A 21281-nucleotide genomic window follows, 5' to 3' on the forward strand; every position below is an offset into this window, starting at 1 on the left:
TGGGCCACCTCTCCCCTGCGCACGATTGGTCAGGAAACGAAGCCCGCAAGCCGCCGTTGGCTGGATCTTCCTTTTCTTGCCCTTCCCTCCCGCCTCTTTCGCTTTCCCTTCGGGCCCCGCCTCTTTTCGAGCGCGTCACGGAGCTTCCCTCCTCCGCTTCCCGCGCGAAAGCAGGAGGGCGGCACCGTAAAGCTGAGAGGAGGGAGGAGGGCCGGAGCGTCTGCCGTTTGGGCGCCTGCGCGCGCCTTCCCTTGCCGCGGTGCACGCCGGTGCACGCCAGCCGCGCTCTCTAAGGCCAGGCAGGAGGAGTCAAGATGGACGCAGGCTTTTTCCGCGTAAGTGTTGAGGAGGAAGGGGCCAGCTAGGCCGGGTGCGCCGCGGAGGCGGAGAGCCGAAGGCTCTCCAAGCAGTGTGAAGCGAGTCCTCAGCCTCCTCGGGGTGGTCGGCGCAGCTGTTTCGCTGCTTTCCTCTCTCCCCCGCGATCCTGCCAGGCGCCGAGCAGAGAAAATGGCGGCGGAGGCGGCGACTCTCTTCAGCGCGCGGTAGAAACCGAGGAGGAGGACTGAGGAGAAAGGGCTGCGCTGCCCGCCCGCTCGCTCGCTCGCTTAGCGCTGGCCCCGTTGGTCCGTCCGTGCTTCTTCTTCCGGCTTCTTCCCTCTTTCGGCGCGAATTATATTTTGAGGCCTCGCGAGAAGGAAGCGGAGGGGCCTGTCGGGGCTTTCCTCTGCCGGCAGCAGCCTTCCTCAACCTGGCGTCCATCGCTCCCGGCCAGGAAAGGCGTCGGGTTGAGAGAGGCTCGTCTACCTCAGTGTCCCTCTCACCCCCGCCATGCACACTCGTTCCCGAGTTCTGTGCCCGACACTGCGGTTTATTATTACTGCACAAAGATTAATGCTATTATTGTATGAGTTGCGCGGGAGTTTCAGCGGGCCCGATAAGTCAAGAGGTATGCTTGTGGTAATAAGAAAACTCTCCTGGCTGACTCCAGAAGCCTCATGGATGTTTTGGGGGAGAAATCCTTTGTGATTTCTTTGACTGGCGGGGGAAAATAGTTTGACAGAATCTGCAAATGAATAATTTTCTAATTCGAAGGGGTCTTTCAAGGTCAGCTTGTTTGCAGTGAAACCTTAGAATATGACCAGTTCTTTTTCATAAGTAAGTACTGCAGAAAGTTAGTAATCTCATGGGGGAAGAGAAGCAGTAACTTTGTTCAGGATCCCAAATTTTACGGCCCTGAAATACATAAAGTGAGAGGTGGAAGATCAGTATATTCATTCAATGAAAATCCTCTAAAGTGTGAAAACATTGGGCTTGATCAGCCTTCTCCAGTTAGATGTCCTCAAAATGTGTTAGAATAGTTTTGGAGTGTTTGGAGAAATCTAGTGTAAACCATTTACTAAATAAATTAAAAGCACTGGACTACAACAGTTAATATTGCTGAATTTGGACTGATGACATCTAGTTCATGAGGAGACTGCACCAGTCACGTGCACTCAATTAACCCCACCTGACTTGGTTATTTTGGGGGGCATAAAGTTAGGAGGCTTGCCCACGTGAGAAAAACTTGTGAATAAACGATAATCAACTTGGGGTATTGCTAGCTTGTGACAGTGAATCTGACATAGTACTAAAGTGCACTCTGCTTACTTTCTAGATCAATAGGCTTAGAGACAAAAAATAATCCCCAAATGTTGGGATTACAGTCTGCCTTTTACAGGCAGCAATACTTTGTGCTTGATCTGTGGCATGCATACTGAAAGGTCAGCAGCCTAGCTTGCATGTGTACTGGGGCTGGATACCAAGCAGACCACTGGTCAGATTTGACCACAATGAGTTATTATGTAACAGTATATTTCATGTTATGTAAGTAGTGGTTGGCCTGGAATGGCAGGAGAGTTGGCCTGTGCTTAGCATTGCTGGAATTCCTGCACGCTGGACTGAGCATTTCCTGCTGTACAACTCTGCCCAAACAACATTGGCACTTTCCTTTTCAATTAAGCATACTTTAGCCTTTGCTTATCTGCTGACATTTCAAAACCAAAATAAAGTTTAGGATAAAGCATCAATTAAACATGCTTTATGAACCTGAAAAAGTGTGGCTAAATAAATCAATTTTGAAGCAAGAAGAGCAACAACTAAAAATAGAAGAAACAAGTCTAAGATCTGAACTAAGAAACTCATCCTATGAAAAACAAATGTTTACTTACATTAAGTCATCTAAGCTTTATCTAAGGAAAAATTTGGTTTTTACAGTGTGTATCCCCGCTTTCAAATATGCAGATGTTATTTTCTTTAGTTTGCAGATTATTGAAAGAACATCTCAGTTTAACAGAACATTGACCCTCTAACTTTTAATAAGCTATTGTTTCAATTCTCTCATTTTAATAACAAGTTGTAAATCTTCAGAGGAATTGCTTTTATCCTCATATTTTAATATCTTACTACTAAATGCTATTTTAGCCAGTTTGGTGTAGTGATTAAAGCATCAGGCTGGAAACAGAGAGATCATGAGTTCTAGTCCTGCTTGAGGCATAAAGCCAGCTGAGTGACCTTGGGCCCAGTCATATACTCTCAGCCCTGGGAAGGAGGCAATGGCCAACCACTTCTGAAATCTTGCCAAGAAATCTTCAGGGACGAGTCCAGGTAGTCTCCAGGAGTCAAAAGCTGACTTGAAAGACCGAAAAAAAAGGCAACAAGTCAACAATCAATTCATTGTATTGATATAAATACAAAAAACTCAATAAGATAATGACACTACAAGCTATGGAGAAATTAAGCCATATTTGATTTGTTTTTTACAGGTACCTTATGTTACTTCAGAATTGGTAGATTTCTGGGAGGCTGTATGATGTTTTGTTTTTCTTAAGACACAGCTTATAGTTGACAAGCCAAAAGATTTATCAAAAGTGTTTTGGGAAATATCAGTTAGTGAAATGGAGTTGAGGACAAGGTTTTAGCTTAAAGCAATGGGTGTAATTAATTTTTTTTATTCTTATAGGGTACAAGTGCAGAACAGGACAACCGCTTCAGCAACAAACAGAAGAAGCTACTAAAGCAACTGAAATTTGCAGAATGCCTCGAAAAGAAAGTGCGTTCATATTGTTATATTTAATGAATTTATTTTATTTTTAATACACATTTAATTTTGTAAGGATAGCTTTCAGCTGCAGCTGTTCAAATCAGTAGACTTACTTGGAATTTTGGGAGTCATTATGCTGTAACAGAATGACTTTGTGTAGAAGACAGATTAGGGCCCAAGTTCCATTTCCTTTGGAACAGTTTTCTGTTTCAAATCCACTCTAATCCAGATTCCCTATAACAGAAGGCAGATTGATGTATCTCAGAGACAGGTAACTATCAAAAGCTAAGAATAGAGCAAAAGTGAAGTTTGAACTCCCAGGGTTAATTCACATATACCCCCCCCCCCCAAATTTCTCATATGAACTGGTGATGATCAGAGAAAAAATGGCTGGGGACACTTCATCAGAGCATGGAGTTATAACATCCCACCATCTGAATAACAGCATCTCACTTCAGGATAAAATAGTAAAATGTTTTTAATTTAAAAAATTAGGAAGGGGATTGTGGAGTCCTGGGTGCTCTCTGAGCCTTGTTTTCTTGCAGACGTTTCACTGCCAGACTAGGCAACATCTTCACTGCAAAGAGGGAGTGGGCCTTGCTCTCAGTTTATATACCGCGGCTTGCCCTGCTGGGGCAGGGGATTGTATTACATGGGCACTATGGAGATTCCCTACACAGGAATTTGCAGTTTGTTACAGATGATACCTTTTAGAAGAATTGTTTCAGTTTAGGAAAATTCTAATTATCACTGTAGATAGTTAGATTACATTAAAAAAAATCAGCTTCAATAAATTATCTTTAATAAATGACTTCCAGTAATAAGAAAGCTACTAAAATGGGTCACAAACCACTTTAATTGATTGATGTGCGCATACTATATACACAATATGTGTATATATGTATAGTTCTTACGTTAATGACCACCTCCTCATATCTTCCCAAACTGCTAGACATCTATATTCCTCAACATGAGTGAGAATTATGGTGAATATATCTGGAGAGCATAATGATGCCACAGGCTGACCTGTTCTGCTTGTTGCTATGTTATAGGATGAAAAGGTTTTACAGTAGTAATTACAATTTCAAGCAAGATACTGTGTCTTAAAATTCTTTGCCCCCTTGTTCTATAGGTGGACATGAGCAAAGTAAACCTGGAAGTAATCAAGCCATGGATAACAAAGAGAGTAACGGAAATCCTTGGATTTGAAGATGATGTAGTAATTGAATTTATATTCAATCAATTGGAAGTGAAGGTAATGATTTTGCCGTGGCTGTTTTTCCATCTATGTAAATGTATTGCATATTTATTCTGTGTAAACTGAAATTTTTCTGTCAAAAAAACCAGTTGAAATTAGGAGGGATTTTGTTGCAATGCATATTGTGAATAATTCACTTTGTAAAACTTTTTGTTAAGGTTGACAGTTTTAGTGAAGGTGCCTAGTATGCAAAACTGCTCAGGTGAAAAATCAGACTTAATGTGTTGATTTTGCTGTTACGTGTTAAGCTACTTTGACAGCAATTTTCTAATGATGATGTGATTTATGATTTAAAAGGCCTGAACCAAAATGGAAGTTATTCCTTGCGTCTGAAGTATAGCACCATCACCTTATTAGGTCACAGCAGAGTGAGTGTCCAATGTCGCTCTGACCAACTCCCTTGATGATGCAGTGTGTGTTTGGAGGTGAGTTGTGTAAAGTGGCCGAACCAAAGACAGACAAAGCATCCAACAGAAAGAAACTGGGCAAAGCTTTACACTGCTCTTGAAATTGTTTTGAATTAAATCACATTAAATATAAAGAATGAAGTGCAGTTCTAAATTGGTAAGAGGCGTTCAGTGGAGACCTACTCTGTTTAGAACTATGTGTTCAGCTGGGATGGCGGGCTTAATATATAATTGTAAAACTACACTTCGGTTTAATTTAGAAAGAAAGCTTAAAGGTTCAAACCGTTTCTCACTGAAATCAGTGGGAAGGCCCCTGTCTGATATCAGCGGAGCTGGACTGCACCACTGGAATACAGCTAATCAATAACCAGATATACCATGAACTGCATAAATGAATTTGCGTTCATGATAAACACAGTCTTTTATTTTACACAGTCTGCCACTGCATTCCAAGAGATAGTAGTGTTTCTCTGAACCATTGGCAAAATGTTCTTGTTCTAATATTCTTTATGCTCAATCTTTCTTCCAAAGAATTCATCTTTATGATTTGACTGAACAGTTGAAATTTCAACTGAGAAAGGTATTGCTGTTGTTTTTTTTTTAAAAGTCATGCTGTAATTTTGAATGTAGGTTTTTATTTTATTTTTTTAAGTATACCTATTTGGAATCCTTAATGTACTTTTTTAAAAGTTCAGTTGGGGAAGCAGGTTCAGGGGAATCAGATGAAGTATGAGACTGTGGTAGGAAGTAGCTTACTAATATGTATTAATATAATAAAACCTAAGTGTGCAGTTTTAATTCCCCTTCATAGAAAGCATGATTTGAACTTTAGAACTTTTAAAAAAACTTCTTTTTTTCCTTTCTGTGGTTGTGTACTCATTATTGCTTGTTCGTCTTTTGCAATTTAGATAAATGGTATAACATTAAACTCAAGGTGGTTGAGTTGCAGTAGGGAGTCGGAAGCAAGCCAAGGGAACATCTTTCTCTACAGGGGACTTGGCGATTCCAACCCCCCCCAAAGTTCCAAGAAGAAAAAGAAGACACCTGGAATCTGTACTTGCTTTGTGCTGTTGAGCTGTGCTTGTTACATGGACCTTGTTGCTTTGACCAACAACTTTAGAATTAAATTGCCCACCTGTACTGTGAACCACACTTGACCTCTTAATCCTTTGTGGCCATAACATAATTGTCCTTAAGAAAATGGTGGCAGCTTTCATTCCATAAACCAGTTAGTGGAGGCTTAGTTTAGTTTGCTGATGGAAGTCAGAAAGTGCATGCGTAAATTCTTTTTCAGTTTTCTTAGCAGGATTTCAGTTATATTGTAGAAGATGATTCTGTAATGTTAAGTGTACAGCTTCTGTCCTTTTTACGGATAACTTAAAAAGATTTTTCAAGCAGCAGTACCAAAGAATGCTGGGGGAAAATGTTTAGAAAGTTAATTAGAAGAAACGTACACCATCTGTTATGATGCTGCTATGGCAAATTCTTGGCCCCCTGTTTCAGCGGCTGTACAGATCAAACATTCTTAGGAAATCCACAAAGGATTAACAGGCCACTCTGAATGTAATGGTAAGACAAGAGAATATTGGTTATTTGTTAGGATTGTATTACTGAACAACCTTTAAGCAAAGCTTTGTTTTTTTTAAAAAAAAAATCTAATAAAATGAGTATAATATGCCCTAGTCCATGGTAGAAGATTAAGTCAAAATAAAAAATAACTTGTTTGGGTTTGGCTTTTCAAATAACCTGTATATCTTCCTGTCATATCTCTTTGCAGAATCCTGATTCCAAAATGATGCAAATCAACTTGACTGGATTTTTGAATGGGAAAAACGCAAGAGAATTCATGGGAGAACTATGGCCGCTGCTGTTAAGTGCACAAGAAAACATTGCTGGTATTCCATCGGCTTTTCTGGAGCTGAAGAAAGAAGAAATAAAACAGCGACAGGTGGGATTGTGTTAAGGCTGGGTTATGGGTTTGAATCCAAGGTCAAAGAATGACTGGTTAATAGAATAGCCCTAGAGAATTACTTGAGAAACTAGTATGTGATCTGAAAACTGGTAATAGTTACTTTGGTGAAAATACAAGAGAATAAAGTGGGTAGAGAGTATTAACTTTAAACACTAATTATTGAACTGCAGTATCTTCTTGGAATTTTTCAGTTACTAAGCACTGACTGCCAAAAAGATTTCTTAAAGATGTGAGCCACCAAAAACTTGTGAAGAAATGTGCACAATTAATTTATATTTGATGCATAAAATCTTCTACAAGAAGAAGGTCAAATTCCCTGCTGAACAGTGCTCATTTCTGCTGTGAATGGAATTTGGTTTTGTATAGTTTTTAGTCATGAGTTTTTGAAGCCAAGGTGCTTAACTATCTCAAGAGTATCACACAACCGTCAGTTGTATGACAATAATTTGAATTAAAAACTGAAACCTTGCCAAGCAAAATTATGGGGCAGAACAAATTTCCTTCTATTATTTCTGTCTTTAAACTTTTGGAGGCACTAATAAGATGTTAAGAAAACAACAAAATGCTCTATCGCCATTAGTTATTTCTAGTTAATACTCTGTGCTCTATCTTTTGTGTTGTCTGCCATCCAAAGATGTCATCTCTACCAGTCAGTTTCAGTTACAATTCCCACCAAACTCCTGACAGAGAAAATCAAAGGCACCTCTTTACCTGCTCAAGGCGTATGCTATGATAAATAACCTGATTCGGTGATAGAAACATCTGCCTACCCTGATGTATTAAATGTTGAGACTTCAGATTTGAATGCAGTCTGTCATACCCTGGTGTGTAGCTTGTGAGTTACAGAGAAGGTGGCAGGCATATTCGGAGGCAAATGTATGGCTTTGGAGCCCCTTTCTTGCAACATTGCTCCTGGCAATGGCATTTTGTTTTTTAAACGCGGTTGCCGGGGGCAGATGCAGAACTTCCCGTCCTTTTTCACGTGCTCTGGAGTTCAGTGTGTTTATTACATTGAATTTCCTGCTGGAATTATAGCAGTGTAAAAAAAATTAATTTCAATAAAGGTGTGTGAGCCCTGGTGATAAAAAGATTGACCATTCTAGCTTCCCAAGTAAATCACAGATCTCCTGACACGGGGTCATTGCACGGATGACAAAAGAGGAAGGAATCCAGACTTTCTGAATCACTCTGGAACTCGCTGAATTACAACTCCCCAAAGCCTCAGCCAGCATGTCCAATTTAAGCGAGTTGCAGTCTTTAAAAATGGTGTATATAAATGCCTGGCATTGTCAGTAATGTAGGTACATAGCGCAGGATTCAATTTTCTTTTTTTAGTGTGCTTTTTAATTAAGAAGATGCTGGTGTGTGTGCGTTGTTTCAGATTGAGCAGGAAAAATTGGCTTCCATGAAGAAACAAGACGAAGACAAGGATAAACGAGACAAAGAAGATAAAGAGAACAGAGAAAAGCAGGACCGCTCTCGGAGCCCTAGAAGGTGGTATTTATTTGCCTGTTGACTCTTAGCATGTCTTGACGCCGCTGGTAGAGCGATTGTGTGCTGAAATGTTTCTTGACAAATGTACCCTCTTTACACTTGCTGTCTAAACGCTGTGGTTGAGTGTATGTGTGTCTTGCTTTGCTTTCTGCCGGTATTTAGCTGAACACATGAAAGGGACGTGTGTGTGCCTGCATGTACTGCATCCGGCCACCCAGTTCCTTCGCAGGGTTACGCATCTCGAGCACAAATGTACAAATGTTTGTTGGGAACTCTGTGCGTTGGAACTCTGATAAGGCAGGGTTCCAGCTGTGTGATGGCCTTTGAGTGCCTTCAGCCCAAGTCCTTTCAGACTTCCCCAGATACAATGTTCAGCGCAGGCAGATGGGAAGGAAAGGGCCTGCCTGCATGCTATCACCCCATCACCTTTTTAGTTCTTAGAATTACAAACTAAATGCCTCCAGAAGGTGACTGAATGCATTTTTAGGGCTCCAGGCAGCAGTCAAAATAGAAGGGTGGGGGTGTCCGTGTGATAAAGATTCTTAATCGAAATGCATGTTGGATTGGGCATATTTTTTAGATTCATCCCAAACTATGCGTTTGTTTAGGCGCAAGTCAAGATCTCCTTCCCCTAGAAGACGCTCATCTCCTGTTAGGAAAGAGAGGAAGCATAGCCATTCGCGGTCACCCCACCACACGGCCAAAAGTCGCAGCATTACTCCTGCGCCAGAAAAGAAAGAGGAGACTCCCGAACCGGAATCTTCAGTCAAAGTGAAAGAAACGTTGATCCAGGAGGCCACATCTACCAGGTATCGCCACTGATTATTACCTTTTCCTCCCTGATTTTGTATTGTTGATTATGTTGAAACCTGAAATTAGCTGCTATGTGCACTTAATCTTTTTACCCTTGGAGCTTCTGAAATACTAGTAGCTAAATACCCTGCTTTGTAATGTGTTGTGTCCTAATATACTGGCATAATGGGTGTTATATTAACCTTCTGTTGATATTCCTGGTTTGAAGATTAACATAGATTAAACTTAACCTATGTTAAAAAAACAGAATTTATTTAAGAAATGTGTGATGTTAGTATCGTTTCACTCCATTGTTGTAACTTGTTAAGTATATGTTGAAAATAGCCAGACAACAATAGAAAAAAATGGAAATAATGTTTCTAAAGATGGAGCAGTTACCTGTTTTACTTCTACAGGATGTTTAAGTGTCCTAAAGAAAATACCTTCCTTTCCTTAAAGAAGAAAGAATAGAAATAGAAACCCATATGACTAAGGCAAAGGGTGTGATTTTCAATTACACTTAAATTATAATCCGGTCTTGAATTGTTTTTTATTTCAACAGTGATATCTTGAAAATCCCTAAAATTGAGCCCCTGCCAGATACTAAGGAAACATCTCCAGAAAGAGTTCCAAAAAAAGAAAGGGAAAAAGAAAAGGAGAAGGCTCGTCCAAGATCTCCATCTCGATCCAGGTCAAGGTCAAAGTCTCGATCACGTTCCCCATCTCATTCGAGACCAAGAAGACGTCATAGAACACGATCCAGGTTAGACAGTTCAGTTTTTTTCTGAGAATAGCTAACCTTGTATTAAACCTTGTTAATCATAATAAGTGTGTCTTACCTTGTTAATCATTATAACTGAGAATATTAAATATATGAAGCCTTATAAACTAGTTTTCCATGAAAATGCTTGTGTTTATCCTTTGTGCTTAAATAATCCTCTTTCATGTGTCCTTATGTAATCTCTGTCTTCATACGCTAGCTTTGCCTTTCTTGGTGCATACTGTCATAAAGCAGTTCCCCTTTTGCGCAGTGCAGAGAAAACCTCTAGAGTATCCAGTTCGTAGCTGTGGCATGTAGGCAGGTGCTAATTGCTCTCCCTTCCCTTGGAAACTTAGTAAACCTTCAGTTCTGTAATGTGTTCAGTATCTGAATTTTTATCATTTGCTCTGTAAGATCTTACTCACCAAGGAGGCGGCCTAGCCCAAGAAGGCGCCCGTCTCCTCGGAGAAGAACCCCACCAAGACGTATTCCACCTCCACCGAGGCATAGAAGAAGCAGATCTCCTGTGAGACGGTAAGAATTCCAGAGTTTGGAGGCAACAATCACTAACATCGAAAGGCTAAATTTAAAAGTCCTTTGGAGCTGTCCCATCCTGGAGCCCTCTGAATCTTTGTTAGATCTTAGCTCCAGTTCCAGGAGGAGTAGTTCAGGTACACACCAGGTTGGAGGAAGCTATCCTAAATTTTCATTGCTTCTACTATACTCATAGCTCTTTAGATGTCAGGGAGAAGATAGTAGGAAAAAATGTTTCAATTTGGCTTGAAAATGTTCATGAATCTAATCATGCTTAAAATCCTGATAGGAATAGGTCTGCTTTGCAACACGAATCTGTCAGGGAAATAAGGCCATGAAGTAACTACCTATAGTGGAAAATTATCATCTCACAAATTAAAACCTTGTTTTTCTTCCTTACTTGCATTTTTTAACAGTAGTAGGTTCAGAATATACTGTCTCTAGGCTTTTTATAAGATAGACTGACTCCTAAACTAGTTTAGCTGAAAGAGGGTAGAGGGTTGCAGATGAGCTTCTGTGAAAACAACAACAGGTGTTTCCTGGTTGGATCTTTTATATCCTTGATAAGATTGACCCCTACTTTTCAGCTAACCTCAAAATACTCCAAGCTTTTTCAGGTAATAGCTTCCCCTCCTAACTAATTCACCATGCTGCTTTCATGGAATTCCTGTGCACGGTCTCTTAGTTGGAGATATATTTGTGACTATACATTGGGCAGGAGGACTTTTGAGGAACACCAAGATTCTCTGCAATGTTGTTCAGAACCACTGCTCTAACTTACACAGGCCCATTTTCTGCTGCCGTTGATACTGAGATTTGTAAAACCAGTGTATGCTGAGAGACAAACAGGCAGTTGAATTTGCTTGGCGGAATTGTAAGAAGTATAGTTTCACAGTATGATGCTGCTTCTAATGAGTATTACTCAAGGTAGGGTTTTTTTCCCCAGGTTCTTGGGAATTCTGCAGCTAGAAGTAGAGTCAGCAAGTAGATGAGAGCCATAGAACTGACCACAAATTGTGCCACAGAATTCTAGAGGCCCTCCTTTAAGTGCAGTCTGATAAATTCAGCTTAGTGGCTGACTCTGTATTGATGTGTTTGGGTTTTTTTATGTTTGGAAAAAATCAACTTATTTTTCAGTTCCCTTGTTTTGAGCGATTTCAAGCAAGGATAAAATCATTGTGTAAGTCCAGTTAAAAGTCCAGACTATCCAGAAATTTTTACCATTGCTAAATAGTAAATTTAACCTATAAGGTGATGCAACCAATAATTCTGCATAATGTAGAAAACGAACATGCTGTTATTAGAAGGATCATATTAGGGATTAGTAAAGTGATTGTGAAACTGCAAGGTAGTGCAACCTTAAGATTACGCTTAGAGCACATTTTATACCTACTTTAATCTTGCAGGAGGAGGAGATCGTCAGCATCATTATCAGGAAGTAGTTCATCCTCATCGTCATCACGTTCTCGATCTCCCCCAAAGAAGCCACCTAAGAGAGTGGTCTCTAGCCCTCCTCGGAAAACACGCAGGCTTTCTCCTTCCACGAGCCCCCCAAGGCGAAGGCACCGACCCTCCCCGCCTCTCAGCCCTCCCCCCAAACCACGCAGATCTCCCACGCCACAGCAGTCTAATCGTACAAGAAAAGCGCGAAGCTCCGTTTCTCCCAATAGGGCTTCAGGTAAACCGAAGTATATTTGGAAATATCCCAAGCCATCCCAACAATATTTTTAGCTTCAAAAGCTTCCGTATTAAAGTACTCTGCTAGCTGCTTTAAAAAAATACCTGCACTCTTTGTAGCAAGATCTGCTTTCTGTGCTGCAGCCTGCTGTGGGGACTTGACCAGGGAATAAGTCCTCTTCTGCATTGTTCAGTGATTTAAGTTACTTGATTTGTGTGTCACCACAATCAACCGAGTCTTCTGTGCAAAATACTAAAAGAGGCGCTTCGGTTGATTTTTAAATGCTGTCCTTTTAGGTGGAACTTTCCAGCCCCTTTCTGATTTGAAGGATTACTATTATTATCTTGGGGGAGGGGTTATTGTGAAATTATAGTTATAAACCACTTCTGAGAATTTTATACTGTGAAGCACCATAGAAATTCCTTTACTATATGAATGTTAATAAATGCCAGCTGAGCTATCTCACATTTTTTCTGAAGTTGATGAAACATGTAGACCTTCCTTTAAATATTGAGATGTTCTAGGTGAGAGCACCTCGTTATTTTTAAGATGACTTGCGTAAGAATTGTGAATTCTTCTATATACTATGAGTACAATATAAATGAGTTAACCATTTTGTTTACTTTTTTCTTCTCAGCACCTAAACATAAAAGTACTGAAAAGAGGGAATCTCCTTCGCCTGCACCAAAAACAAGAAAAGTAGAATTGTCAGAATCGGGTGGGTTTTGGAATCATCCTTTATTTTCCAGTGTTTGTGAGAATGAAAAGAGCTATGAGAATCTGATCAATTACATCCTCATAGCCACTGTAGGCACAGTTGAATTAAAATCCATCTAGAATAAGAACGGTTCAACAGCAGTAAAAGTTGCCATCAGATCTCAGTTGTTGTTTGATTTGCACAGCCAGGAAACCTAAAGGAACCAAAACTTATTTTGTAAAATGTGTGCAAAGGAGGAGCACATTCAGAACATATTGTGCCTCCAAGTACTGTGTATAATAATATAATATAATACAATATAAAAATAATTATATATATATGGTATATAGTATATACTAATATAAAAAACTCTAAATATCATTCTTTTTTGCCTGATACTTAGAAGAAGACAAAGGTGGTAAAATGGCAGCTGCAGACTCCGTGCAACAAAGACGACAGTACAGAAGGCAGAACCAGCAGTCTTCATCGGGTATGGTATTTTATGCTTCTTACATGTGTGTACTTGAAATAAGGTTGTTATTTGTTGGGGTTTCTTCTCATGTATCCTAATTATGATTTAAAACAACACTTTTTTCCATTGAAAAACCTGTACTTTGACAAAGACTTGGGGATGTTTGTGTCCTGATGCAATGATTTCACTTTAAGTCTTAGATGTGAGCAAAGTTGCTTTTAGAGAGGAGGGACGGAGGTGCAGAGAAAAGAAAGAATGGAGGGAAATGTAGTAATAAAGCTTGCTTCATTGCACGAGAATCCCAAATGCATATGAGGAGTGCATTAAGGCACTTCATAAAAATACAAGGCTTTATGTTCTTAGGCAGTGGAGAGTAAAAGTTCTTATTTGAGGCCTGTCTTGGCTGTTTCCTGCCTAAGAGGAAGTTGTGTTCCTGCTCCTTCTGTTGCATGTCAGTGCTGAGTGTCTTGATTCTTCGAAGAAGCAATGGCTGTGAAAGCTGTTGAGTAAAAATACAAAGGGAAAATTAGAAGTAAACATAGTTGTGGTCTTCCCTTCCCAGTTCTGGATACACATCCTCTCCTCTCTCACTATCACTGAACATCTGTACAGGTAGTCCTTGCTTAACAATCACAATTGGGACTGGAATTTTTGTTGCTAAGCAAAGCAATCATTAAGCAAATCTGACCTGATTTTACAACCCTTTTGTGGTGGTGGTTAAGTGAATCACTGCAGGTGTTAAGCAAACCATGTGGTTGTTAAGCAAATTATGCAGTTCCCCACTGATTTTGCTTGCCAGAAGCTGGCTGGGAAGGTAGAAAATGGCAATCATGTGACCATGGCACACTACGATGGTCATACATGCGAGCTGGTTGCCAAATGCCTAAATCGTGATCATTTGACCATGGGGGAATGTGGTGATGGTCGTAGGTGTGAGGACCAGTCACAAGTTGGTCTTTTCAGCACTGTCGTAAGTCCGAACTGTCACTAAACAAATTGTTGTTAAGCGAGGACTACCTGTATAACAAGGAACTTTAGTTTGACAATTCTGAAAATGTTGTTGGAGGGGATTTCACAACACTAAGCCTAATAAACAATTGTGGCATAGGCTGAGATTAAGCTTTAAATGGGCAAAAGCATTCCGCTGTGCTTTTAAATTGGTATATCAAAGCAACATGTATTTTTCAATACTTCACTAAATTTCTATATGAATTGACCTGCTTGATTTGGATCCTGTGGGGCATCTGAATAAATAATTGAAAAAGTGTGCTTCCTTTTGTTTCTAGTCTGTAGTACAGAATAGGTTAAATATTGCTATACCCCAAAATTATATCACATTTTAATAACAGCTGTTTATTGTGGTTCAGATTCTGGTTCATCATCATCTTCTGAAGAGGAACGGCCGAAAAAATCAAACGTGAAGAATGGTGAAGTGGGTAGACGACGGCGGCACTCACATTCCCGCAGCCCATCTCCATCTCCACGAAAGTGGCAGAAAGAATCTTCTCCTCGGTAACTTCCTTTTGTGTCTCCAGGCTGGTTTCTTGACCATCTAATAAAAGCTAGTGGAATTTCTGAATTGATAGCAGTCAACTTAATTCAGTTCCTGTCCCATTCTGAAAGCAGCTGGCTGAAATCACACATCACTAGTAACCTATGGTTTCTCTGCCCACGGCTAGTTTATTAAAACACATGTTAAGCCATAAAACCATGGTTTATAAACCATGATGGCTAAGTTCATACAGTATGAACCTAGCCACAGTGTCCATTTGTTGTTTTCATTTTAGCCATGAAGTTTTTGTGGTTCTGTTCCATTCTCCTCAGTTTCATCCATTATGATACGGTTTTGACAGCAACATAAAGGGGATTCGCTATTTGCCTGATGAGTAAGAGGTTTTTTTTCCATACAGATATGGGCCATTACGCACTGGCTGCATAATGACTATTGTAACTTGATCAGTTTTTGCCTGATAGTTCACCCTTGCAAACAAATCTGTGGGATGCTTGACCTCTCAATTCTTTTCCTCCCTCCACTGCTGTCAGGATGCAGATGGGAAAGAGGTGGCAGTCACCAATTGTTAAAAGGTTGGTTAGCAGGTCCTTCTGTTAATTAGAGTTAAATTTTAATGGGTTTTGAGAATGGAGCATTTACTTCTGATTTAACCGCAACCACATGTTTCCCACTTCGAGAAAATACAGTAAAATAAGTAAAGACCATAAATGCTGGAGGAAAAGGTGGATGTTTCCTATCTGCTTCACCTTTCCCTAATGTAACTATAGCTGCGGGGGAGAAAACAAAGCTAGAATACAGTAGTGAAAGTAGAATAACCGAAGAAGCAGGAAACCCTTTAATAGATCTATTTAATATTTACTAAATTGCAGAAGTGATTAAAATATATTCCTTAAACTCCCAGCCTTCATTGTTTCTGTAATTTATTTATTTGGTCACTGGGCAGAAGTTTAAAATCATAATTCTGTTAAATTGCTACATAACTTTTTTTTTATTCACCAAAAGAACAAAAAAAATGGCATTTCAGATTTTAAAGATGCCACAATGAACCATAGCAGGGATCAAAGGATACTAGTGTGTGGAAACATGGCACAAAGTTGAAAAAGCAAAACCTGAACTGGCACAGATCAATGACTATAAATGGGTCCTTGGTCACATCTCTCTTCTCTCTAAAGGCGAAAGATCAAGCTAGTTTAATGGGAAGTGATACATACTGAAATAGAAGTAAGATAAATAACAGTGGGTAGATCTGGTTAAAAGCTTTATAGTTGCATCTGTTACCCAGACATTTTCCTTGTTGCTCGGTGTCTCGAAGGCTCTTTCACGTCTTAGCAGGTGTGGGATCTGTGCCAGGAATGAGATGTTCACAGTGGAGAACTGTTGCTTTGGTGTGAGTTCTGGTAGAATTCTGATGGCCCTCACCAGTGTGAGTGGGCCAGTTGTCCATACAAGTAGTCCTCACTTAATGATGGTAATTGGGACCGATAACCACCGCAAGCAACACGGTTGTAAAGTACAACATCACGTGACCACACTGACTTACAATGGCAGTTGTGGCAGTTGCAGTTGCCATCGTTAGGTGAATCCTACATGGTCACAGTGTCCCATGGTCATGTGATCGCCATTTGCAATCTCCTGCCAGTTTCCCCATTGACTTTGCTTGTCAGAAGCCAGCAGTGAAGGTTGCGCATGGCGATCACATGGCCATGGGATGCTGTGACATCGTAATTGCAAGCTTGTTGCCGAGCACCTGAATCACAGTCACGTGACCGCTGCAGTGGTCACAACTACAAGGACCTGCCGTAAGTCCCCCTCGTTCAGTGCTGTTGTAACTTCCAAGTGGCCGTTCCATGAGGACTACCTGTACTGCTTTTATTCAGTACATCTTCAGTGATTATGGATAGCACAGAATGAATTATGTCGTCTCCCCTCACACACACAAACCCCAATCAATTGTAGGTTGTCCATTTTGGAAGAAAGGCCCTTGTGGCAGTAGAAGCAGCTCCATACCACTAACTGCCAAAAATAGGTCCCTCGAGTTTAATTTACCCACCAGGTTGCCCACTCTGCCAATCGTTCATAAGGCAGTCCTGCTTTGCCAGCAAGGGCAAAGCTTTCCCACCATAGAAGCCAGGCAACCTGCTGGCTTCCAGAGGTCTTTGATTACAGCTCTGCCTCCTGACCACTGACTCTTGTGGGCTGGGGCTTGTGGGACTTGTAGTCCTAAAGCACGGCTCGATGGTAACAGTAGCCTCTCGAGCGCACCGTTGTCCTTTTAAGCTTATTTTCCTCTTCCCTTGTAGCAGGAGGAGGCGAAGTCCCTCGCCACCACCGGCCAGAAGACGGCGGTCCCCTTCTCCCGCCCCCCCTCCAAGGCGTCGCAGGTCACCGACACCCCCACGACGAAGGTAATGCTGCTGTTGCGTGTGTGTAGAAGATGCCAGTGCTCTAACTTGGGAATCAGCATGTCCAGTTCCGTAACAGTCATTGTAGCATTTTCTTTTTGTGAAGGGGTGTATTTAAAACTATTCATTGAGTGCGAAGCATTTTATAATACTGCTAATAATCAATGCCTTCACAATGATTTACAGAGGTGCTTAAAAATGCATACAAAATGACTAAGAGCCCAAAAAAGGCCTTGAGTTTTACGATGCAAGATAAAAATATGTTGGAACGTTTAGAAATTACTTTAGTGAACTAGTTTTAACAGGCAGCTCTTGATACGTTTGTGCTGCGATACTTAAGTGCAATTGTCATTAAGTAAAAACGTACCCACCCCTTTGTTTTACTGCATTTTTGTTCCTCTTGTAATTCGCCTAGCTACCTTCTGTAACTTGGTGGCTGGTTCAGTGTGTTCACGTGCCTCCCTGCGCTTACTCCTTAGGTCTCCTTCGCCACCCCCTCGCCGGCATTCTCCCACGCCCAGAAGATACTCTCCCCCCATACAGAGGAGGTACTCCCCCTCCCCTCCTCCAAAGAGGCGGACGGCGTCGCCCCCTCCCAAAAGAAGGGCTTCTCCTTCCCCGCAGCCCAAGCTCCGAGTCTCCCACTCGCCACCACCCAAACAGAGAAGCCCCGCCCCTGTGAAGAGACGTTCGCCATCCGCGTCTTCCAAGCACAGGAGAAGCTCCCCCCCCAGCAGGCCCAGCCGTGAGACCCGCTCCCCGCTGCAGAACAAGCGGCATTCGCCGTCCCCCCAGCCCAGGCTGTCCCGGACCTCTGCGAGCCCCCCGCTGTTGCTCAGGGGCCCTTCTTCGTCACCTCAGCGCAAGCAGTCGCCATCTCCAAGCTCCAGACCCATCAGGAGAGTCTCGAGGACTCCGGAGCCCAAGAAGCCCAAGAAGTAAGTGATGCACACGGAACTGACGGGCAGCCGGACATGTGCTAGAGCCGTGTTTTTCAAGCTTGACCGCTGTAAGATGCGCGGCTGGGGAATGCTGTGAGTTGAAGTCCACCCTTCTTAAAATGGCCAAGTTTGAAAAACACTGTTCCAGATTGTTGGGCTACAGCTGTAATTGCTCTGGGATTATAGGATAACATCTTAAAATGGCTGGAAGTTGCCAGATTGGGAAGCCTTGATTAGAATTTAAGGAGAAAGGAGGCGGCCCTTTCCAAGACCCACTTACTTTGTTGCCAGAGCTTCTCCAGTCGGGGGGTGTGGCATTCCAGCATCTTAGGCACCAGGAGTAAAAACAGCTTTTTTTCCTTCACTTGGGAATGAGTAAACCATATAAAGTTCACAGCTGATTTGATTCTTCAACAGTGATTTTGCCTCTTCTGGGGCAGCTGCCTTTTCCAGAAAGTATAATACATTCTGCCTCTGCTTTCTAAGGGCTTCCCCACCGAGCCCCCATTCTGTGAGAAGGGGGTCATCGTCTAGGTCAGCTTCAGCGTCCCCTGAGCCGCTGCCCAAGAAACATCCGGCACCTCCGTCTCCTGCCCGGTCCGCCTCGCCTTCTGCTCACTGGTCACCAGCAGCCCCTGCAAAGAAGGCCAAGAGTCCGACGCCAAGCCCATCACCAGTGCGAGTGAGTGTCTCCCCTCGTACGTGTGTGAGGCTTCGTTTGATTGACCGTCCTTTCAGTTGGTTGGAACGATGGCTGGGATTACATGTCACGCTGAGGCCATAAGGCGGGTTGGTTCGGTTCCGATGATGGAATGTGTGAACCTGTTCCGAGTGCTGCATGACTAGTTAAATGCACAGATATATCCACGGGTGTGACAGACCAAATTCCTGTGGATGCTGGTGGGCATAAGGTAGCTGGATCTCTTACGTGCATCTGATGGCCAAACCGTTGTTTTCAAGGTGAAAGGAATGAATGCTTTCGTAAACAAGATGCCTGTCAAGAGCTCAAATTGCTCCTTGCAGAGTCTGGGGCGGGGGTGTCAGTGTTACGGTTCGTTGTTTTAAGGGGCTGCTTGATCTCACAGAATTCTGACCAGGAAGGAGGTGGTAAGAAGAAGAAGAAGAAGAAGGATAAGAAGCATAAGAAGGATAAGAAGCATAAGAAGCACAAAAAGCATAAGAAAGAAAAGGCTGCTGTCGCTGCGGCAATGGCTGTTTTCACAGCGACTGCAGAGGAAGATCAAGGAAAAAACATAGAACCCAAAAAGGTGAATATTTTTGCATCCATTCGAATAAATTTATATGCTTTTCTTCATGCTTCTTCAAGATTGAATATTGATATGGCTAGATGTTTTAAGGATTCGGGAATCGTATTAAAGATCTTTTGCGCTAGTAGTGCTTTCTTAGAGTTTAAGAATGTTTTTTCTTAGAACATGGTTTGTGTGTAGTCCCAGGGTGTGTAATTTGGGAATTGTTGGGTGGTTTGACCTTAAAACCAATGTGCAAATGAGATTATGTCCTGCCAGATTCTGCTCTAGGGTTCTGTTCCTCAGCTGTGCTGGCTGGGGAACTCTGGGAGTCGAAGTCCGCACAGCTTAGAGCTGCCAAGGTTGAGGAACCCTGCTCTAGGGTGCCTGATGCTGAAATTTGTAGCAAAACTCCCAGCTCTTTAGGCTGCCTGTTTCACGTGAGCTGCTGCTCTGTGGCCACATCTAACCCAGGTTCGTATTTGTGACTATAGAAGTAATTGCTGACTTTCCATTGCGTTAAGGAGACCGAGAGTGAGGCAGAAGATAACCTGGATGACTTGGAAAAGCACCTGCGTGAGAAGGCTCTGAGGTCAATGAGGAAGGCGCAGGCATCTCCTCCGTCTTAGGACGAAGCAGCGTTTTGATTTCATGCAAATTTTATTTGGTTTATACTCAGATTTCAATTTCAAATTGCTAAAATGTGTTTGAGCTTTAGACTTTAACATTGGTTGTAATAATTGCTAGGTTAAAGTTCACCATGTTTATTAAGAAACAACAAAAGAAGGGGGGGCATGGATCTTCATTACAGAAAAACATTCATGGTGTACTAGTGACCTCCCTCGACAGTTGACATGATTCCACTAGAATTTTCTTGCGCAGCCAGGATTTCTTCCCTCCACCCCACCCCTGTTCCTGTTCAATGGTTTTAAAACAGGCCTGGCAAACGCCACAGTTCCTCTAAAATGTCATAGTACAAATGCTTACGATGTTTCTATTGTAAATTCTTGCTCCAGATCGTTTGTGGTTTGTAGGCATGGGGAAGCCACTGTTGTCAGAGAATTATGTAGGAACATTTGCCAAACACCCAGGTTTCTCAGTGTTTCCCATGAAATCTATGTTTAAAATTGGCATAATGTTTGTGGATGGTGCCTCCTTTATAAACTTGATTGGCAGAAGGCAGTGGGTTCATTATAGTATGATAGACTTATTTGGAACACTGGATTTTTAATTTCTACCTTTATTTTCCCCTCTCCTATCCCTTTTACCTTCCCTTTTTAAAAAATACAGTTCCTGTGATCAGCAGTCTCAGCCAAATTTGGCATAAATTTTTGTTTTGTGGAATGTTGTTGCCCCATTCATAGTTTTCTTTTGTCTTGTTGAAGTCCTTTGGAATAGTATGTAACTTTCAGAGTTGTGGTTTCTGAAAACCTGAAGGACCTGAACTTTGGATATTGTCATGTTCACATTGGGGGTTTTGTTTTGTTTCTGTTTTTTTAAACTAAAGCTATTATAAAGCTTGTGTATTAAACAAAATAAATTTCTAAATTTAAAGGATCTCAGCAATTTTTGTATCTCTTCCCCCCCCTTCCCACTTTCAAGAAAATAACACTAATATTGTAGAGCTTTTCAGGGATCCAATCCTGGTAGTTGAAATAAAATAATTTGCCTGAAGGGGACTTAAAGGAAAGTCAGAAGCTAAGCTGATTGTGAGATCTCTTTCTCTTCCTAGAGGAGCTTTTGAAGGTGGTGCCCCTCATCTAGAGCTCTTTGTATGCTCTGCACACTGAGAGCTTCTGTAGGACCATGCATTTCCAAGAGATGGCACTTCCCACGCATACTTTTTCCCATTTATAAAACTAACCCTCCCTTTCTATCCTGCTGTAAAGAACAGGGACACAGTTGCACGTGGGGAACTTCCAACACCAACAAGGGCATCTACGTACGGGTTCTTGTACACAGCACAGAAGAAACTGACTTACCTCTAAATTTCAAAGGCAAAAAAGAGCTATTGGAGAAAGTTCTGAATCTCCTG

The 21281-nt window shown here is 41.7% G+C and overlaps 1 protein-coding gene across 5 annotated transcripts; it reads left to right on the forward strand.

Moving 5' to 3' along the window:
- The first annotated feature begins 231 nt into the window (after nucleotides 1–231).
- SRRM1 (serine and arginine repetitive matrix 1) lies at nucleotides 232–20800 on the forward strand. Of its 5 annotated transcripts, none has more exons than XM_063312552.1 (17): nucleotides 232–335; nucleotides 2999–3088; nucleotides 4212–4334; nucleotides 6522–6692; nucleotides 8098–8210; nucleotides 8819–9019; nucleotides 9565–9765; nucleotides 10177–10296; nucleotides 11703–11974; nucleotides 12612–12692; nucleotides 13075–13161; nucleotides 14511–14655; nucleotides 16957–17061; nucleotides 17538–17996; nucleotides 18486–18681; nucleotides 19085–19267; nucleotides 19771–20800. In XM_063312552.1, the coding sequence occupies exons 1-17, from the start codon at nucleotides 315–317 to the stop codon at nucleotides 19873–19875; spliced, it is 2673 nt and encodes an 890-aa protein (XP_063168622.1). In that variant the 5' UTR covers nucleotides 232–314; the 3' UTR covers nucleotides 19876–20800. The 5 variants fall into 5 exon arrangements, with proteins under 5 accessions (XP_063168622.1, XP_063168623.1, XP_063168625.1 ...); XM_063312553.1 differs by having other exon boundaries at nucleotides 296–335; nucleotides 16960–17061; XM_063312555.1 differs by having other exon boundaries at nucleotides 296–335; nucleotides 19741–19877.
- The last annotated feature ends 481 nt before the right edge of the window (nucleotides 20801–21281 follow it).

This window comes from Candoia aspera, chromosome 10, assembly GCF_035149785.1.
Source record: "Candoia aspera isolate rCanAsp1 chromosome 10, rCanAsp1.hap2, whole genome shotgun sequence".
Classification (NCBI taxonomy): Eukaryota; Metazoa; Chordata; class Lepidosauria; order Squamata; family Boidae; genus Candoia; species Candoia aspera.

Coding starts and splice junctions, on each gene's coding strand:
- SRRM1 (XM_063312552.1), top strand. CDS start 315: ATGGACGCAGGCTTTTTCCGC. Junction 3,089..4,211: donor CAGAATGCCTCGAAAAGAAA/GTGCGTTCATAT, acceptor CTTGTTCTATAG/GTGGACATGAGCAAAGTAAA. Junction 17,062..17,537: donor CCGACACCCCCACGACGAAG/GTAATGCTGCTG, acceptor CTTACTCCTTAG/GTCTCCTTCGCCACCCCCTC.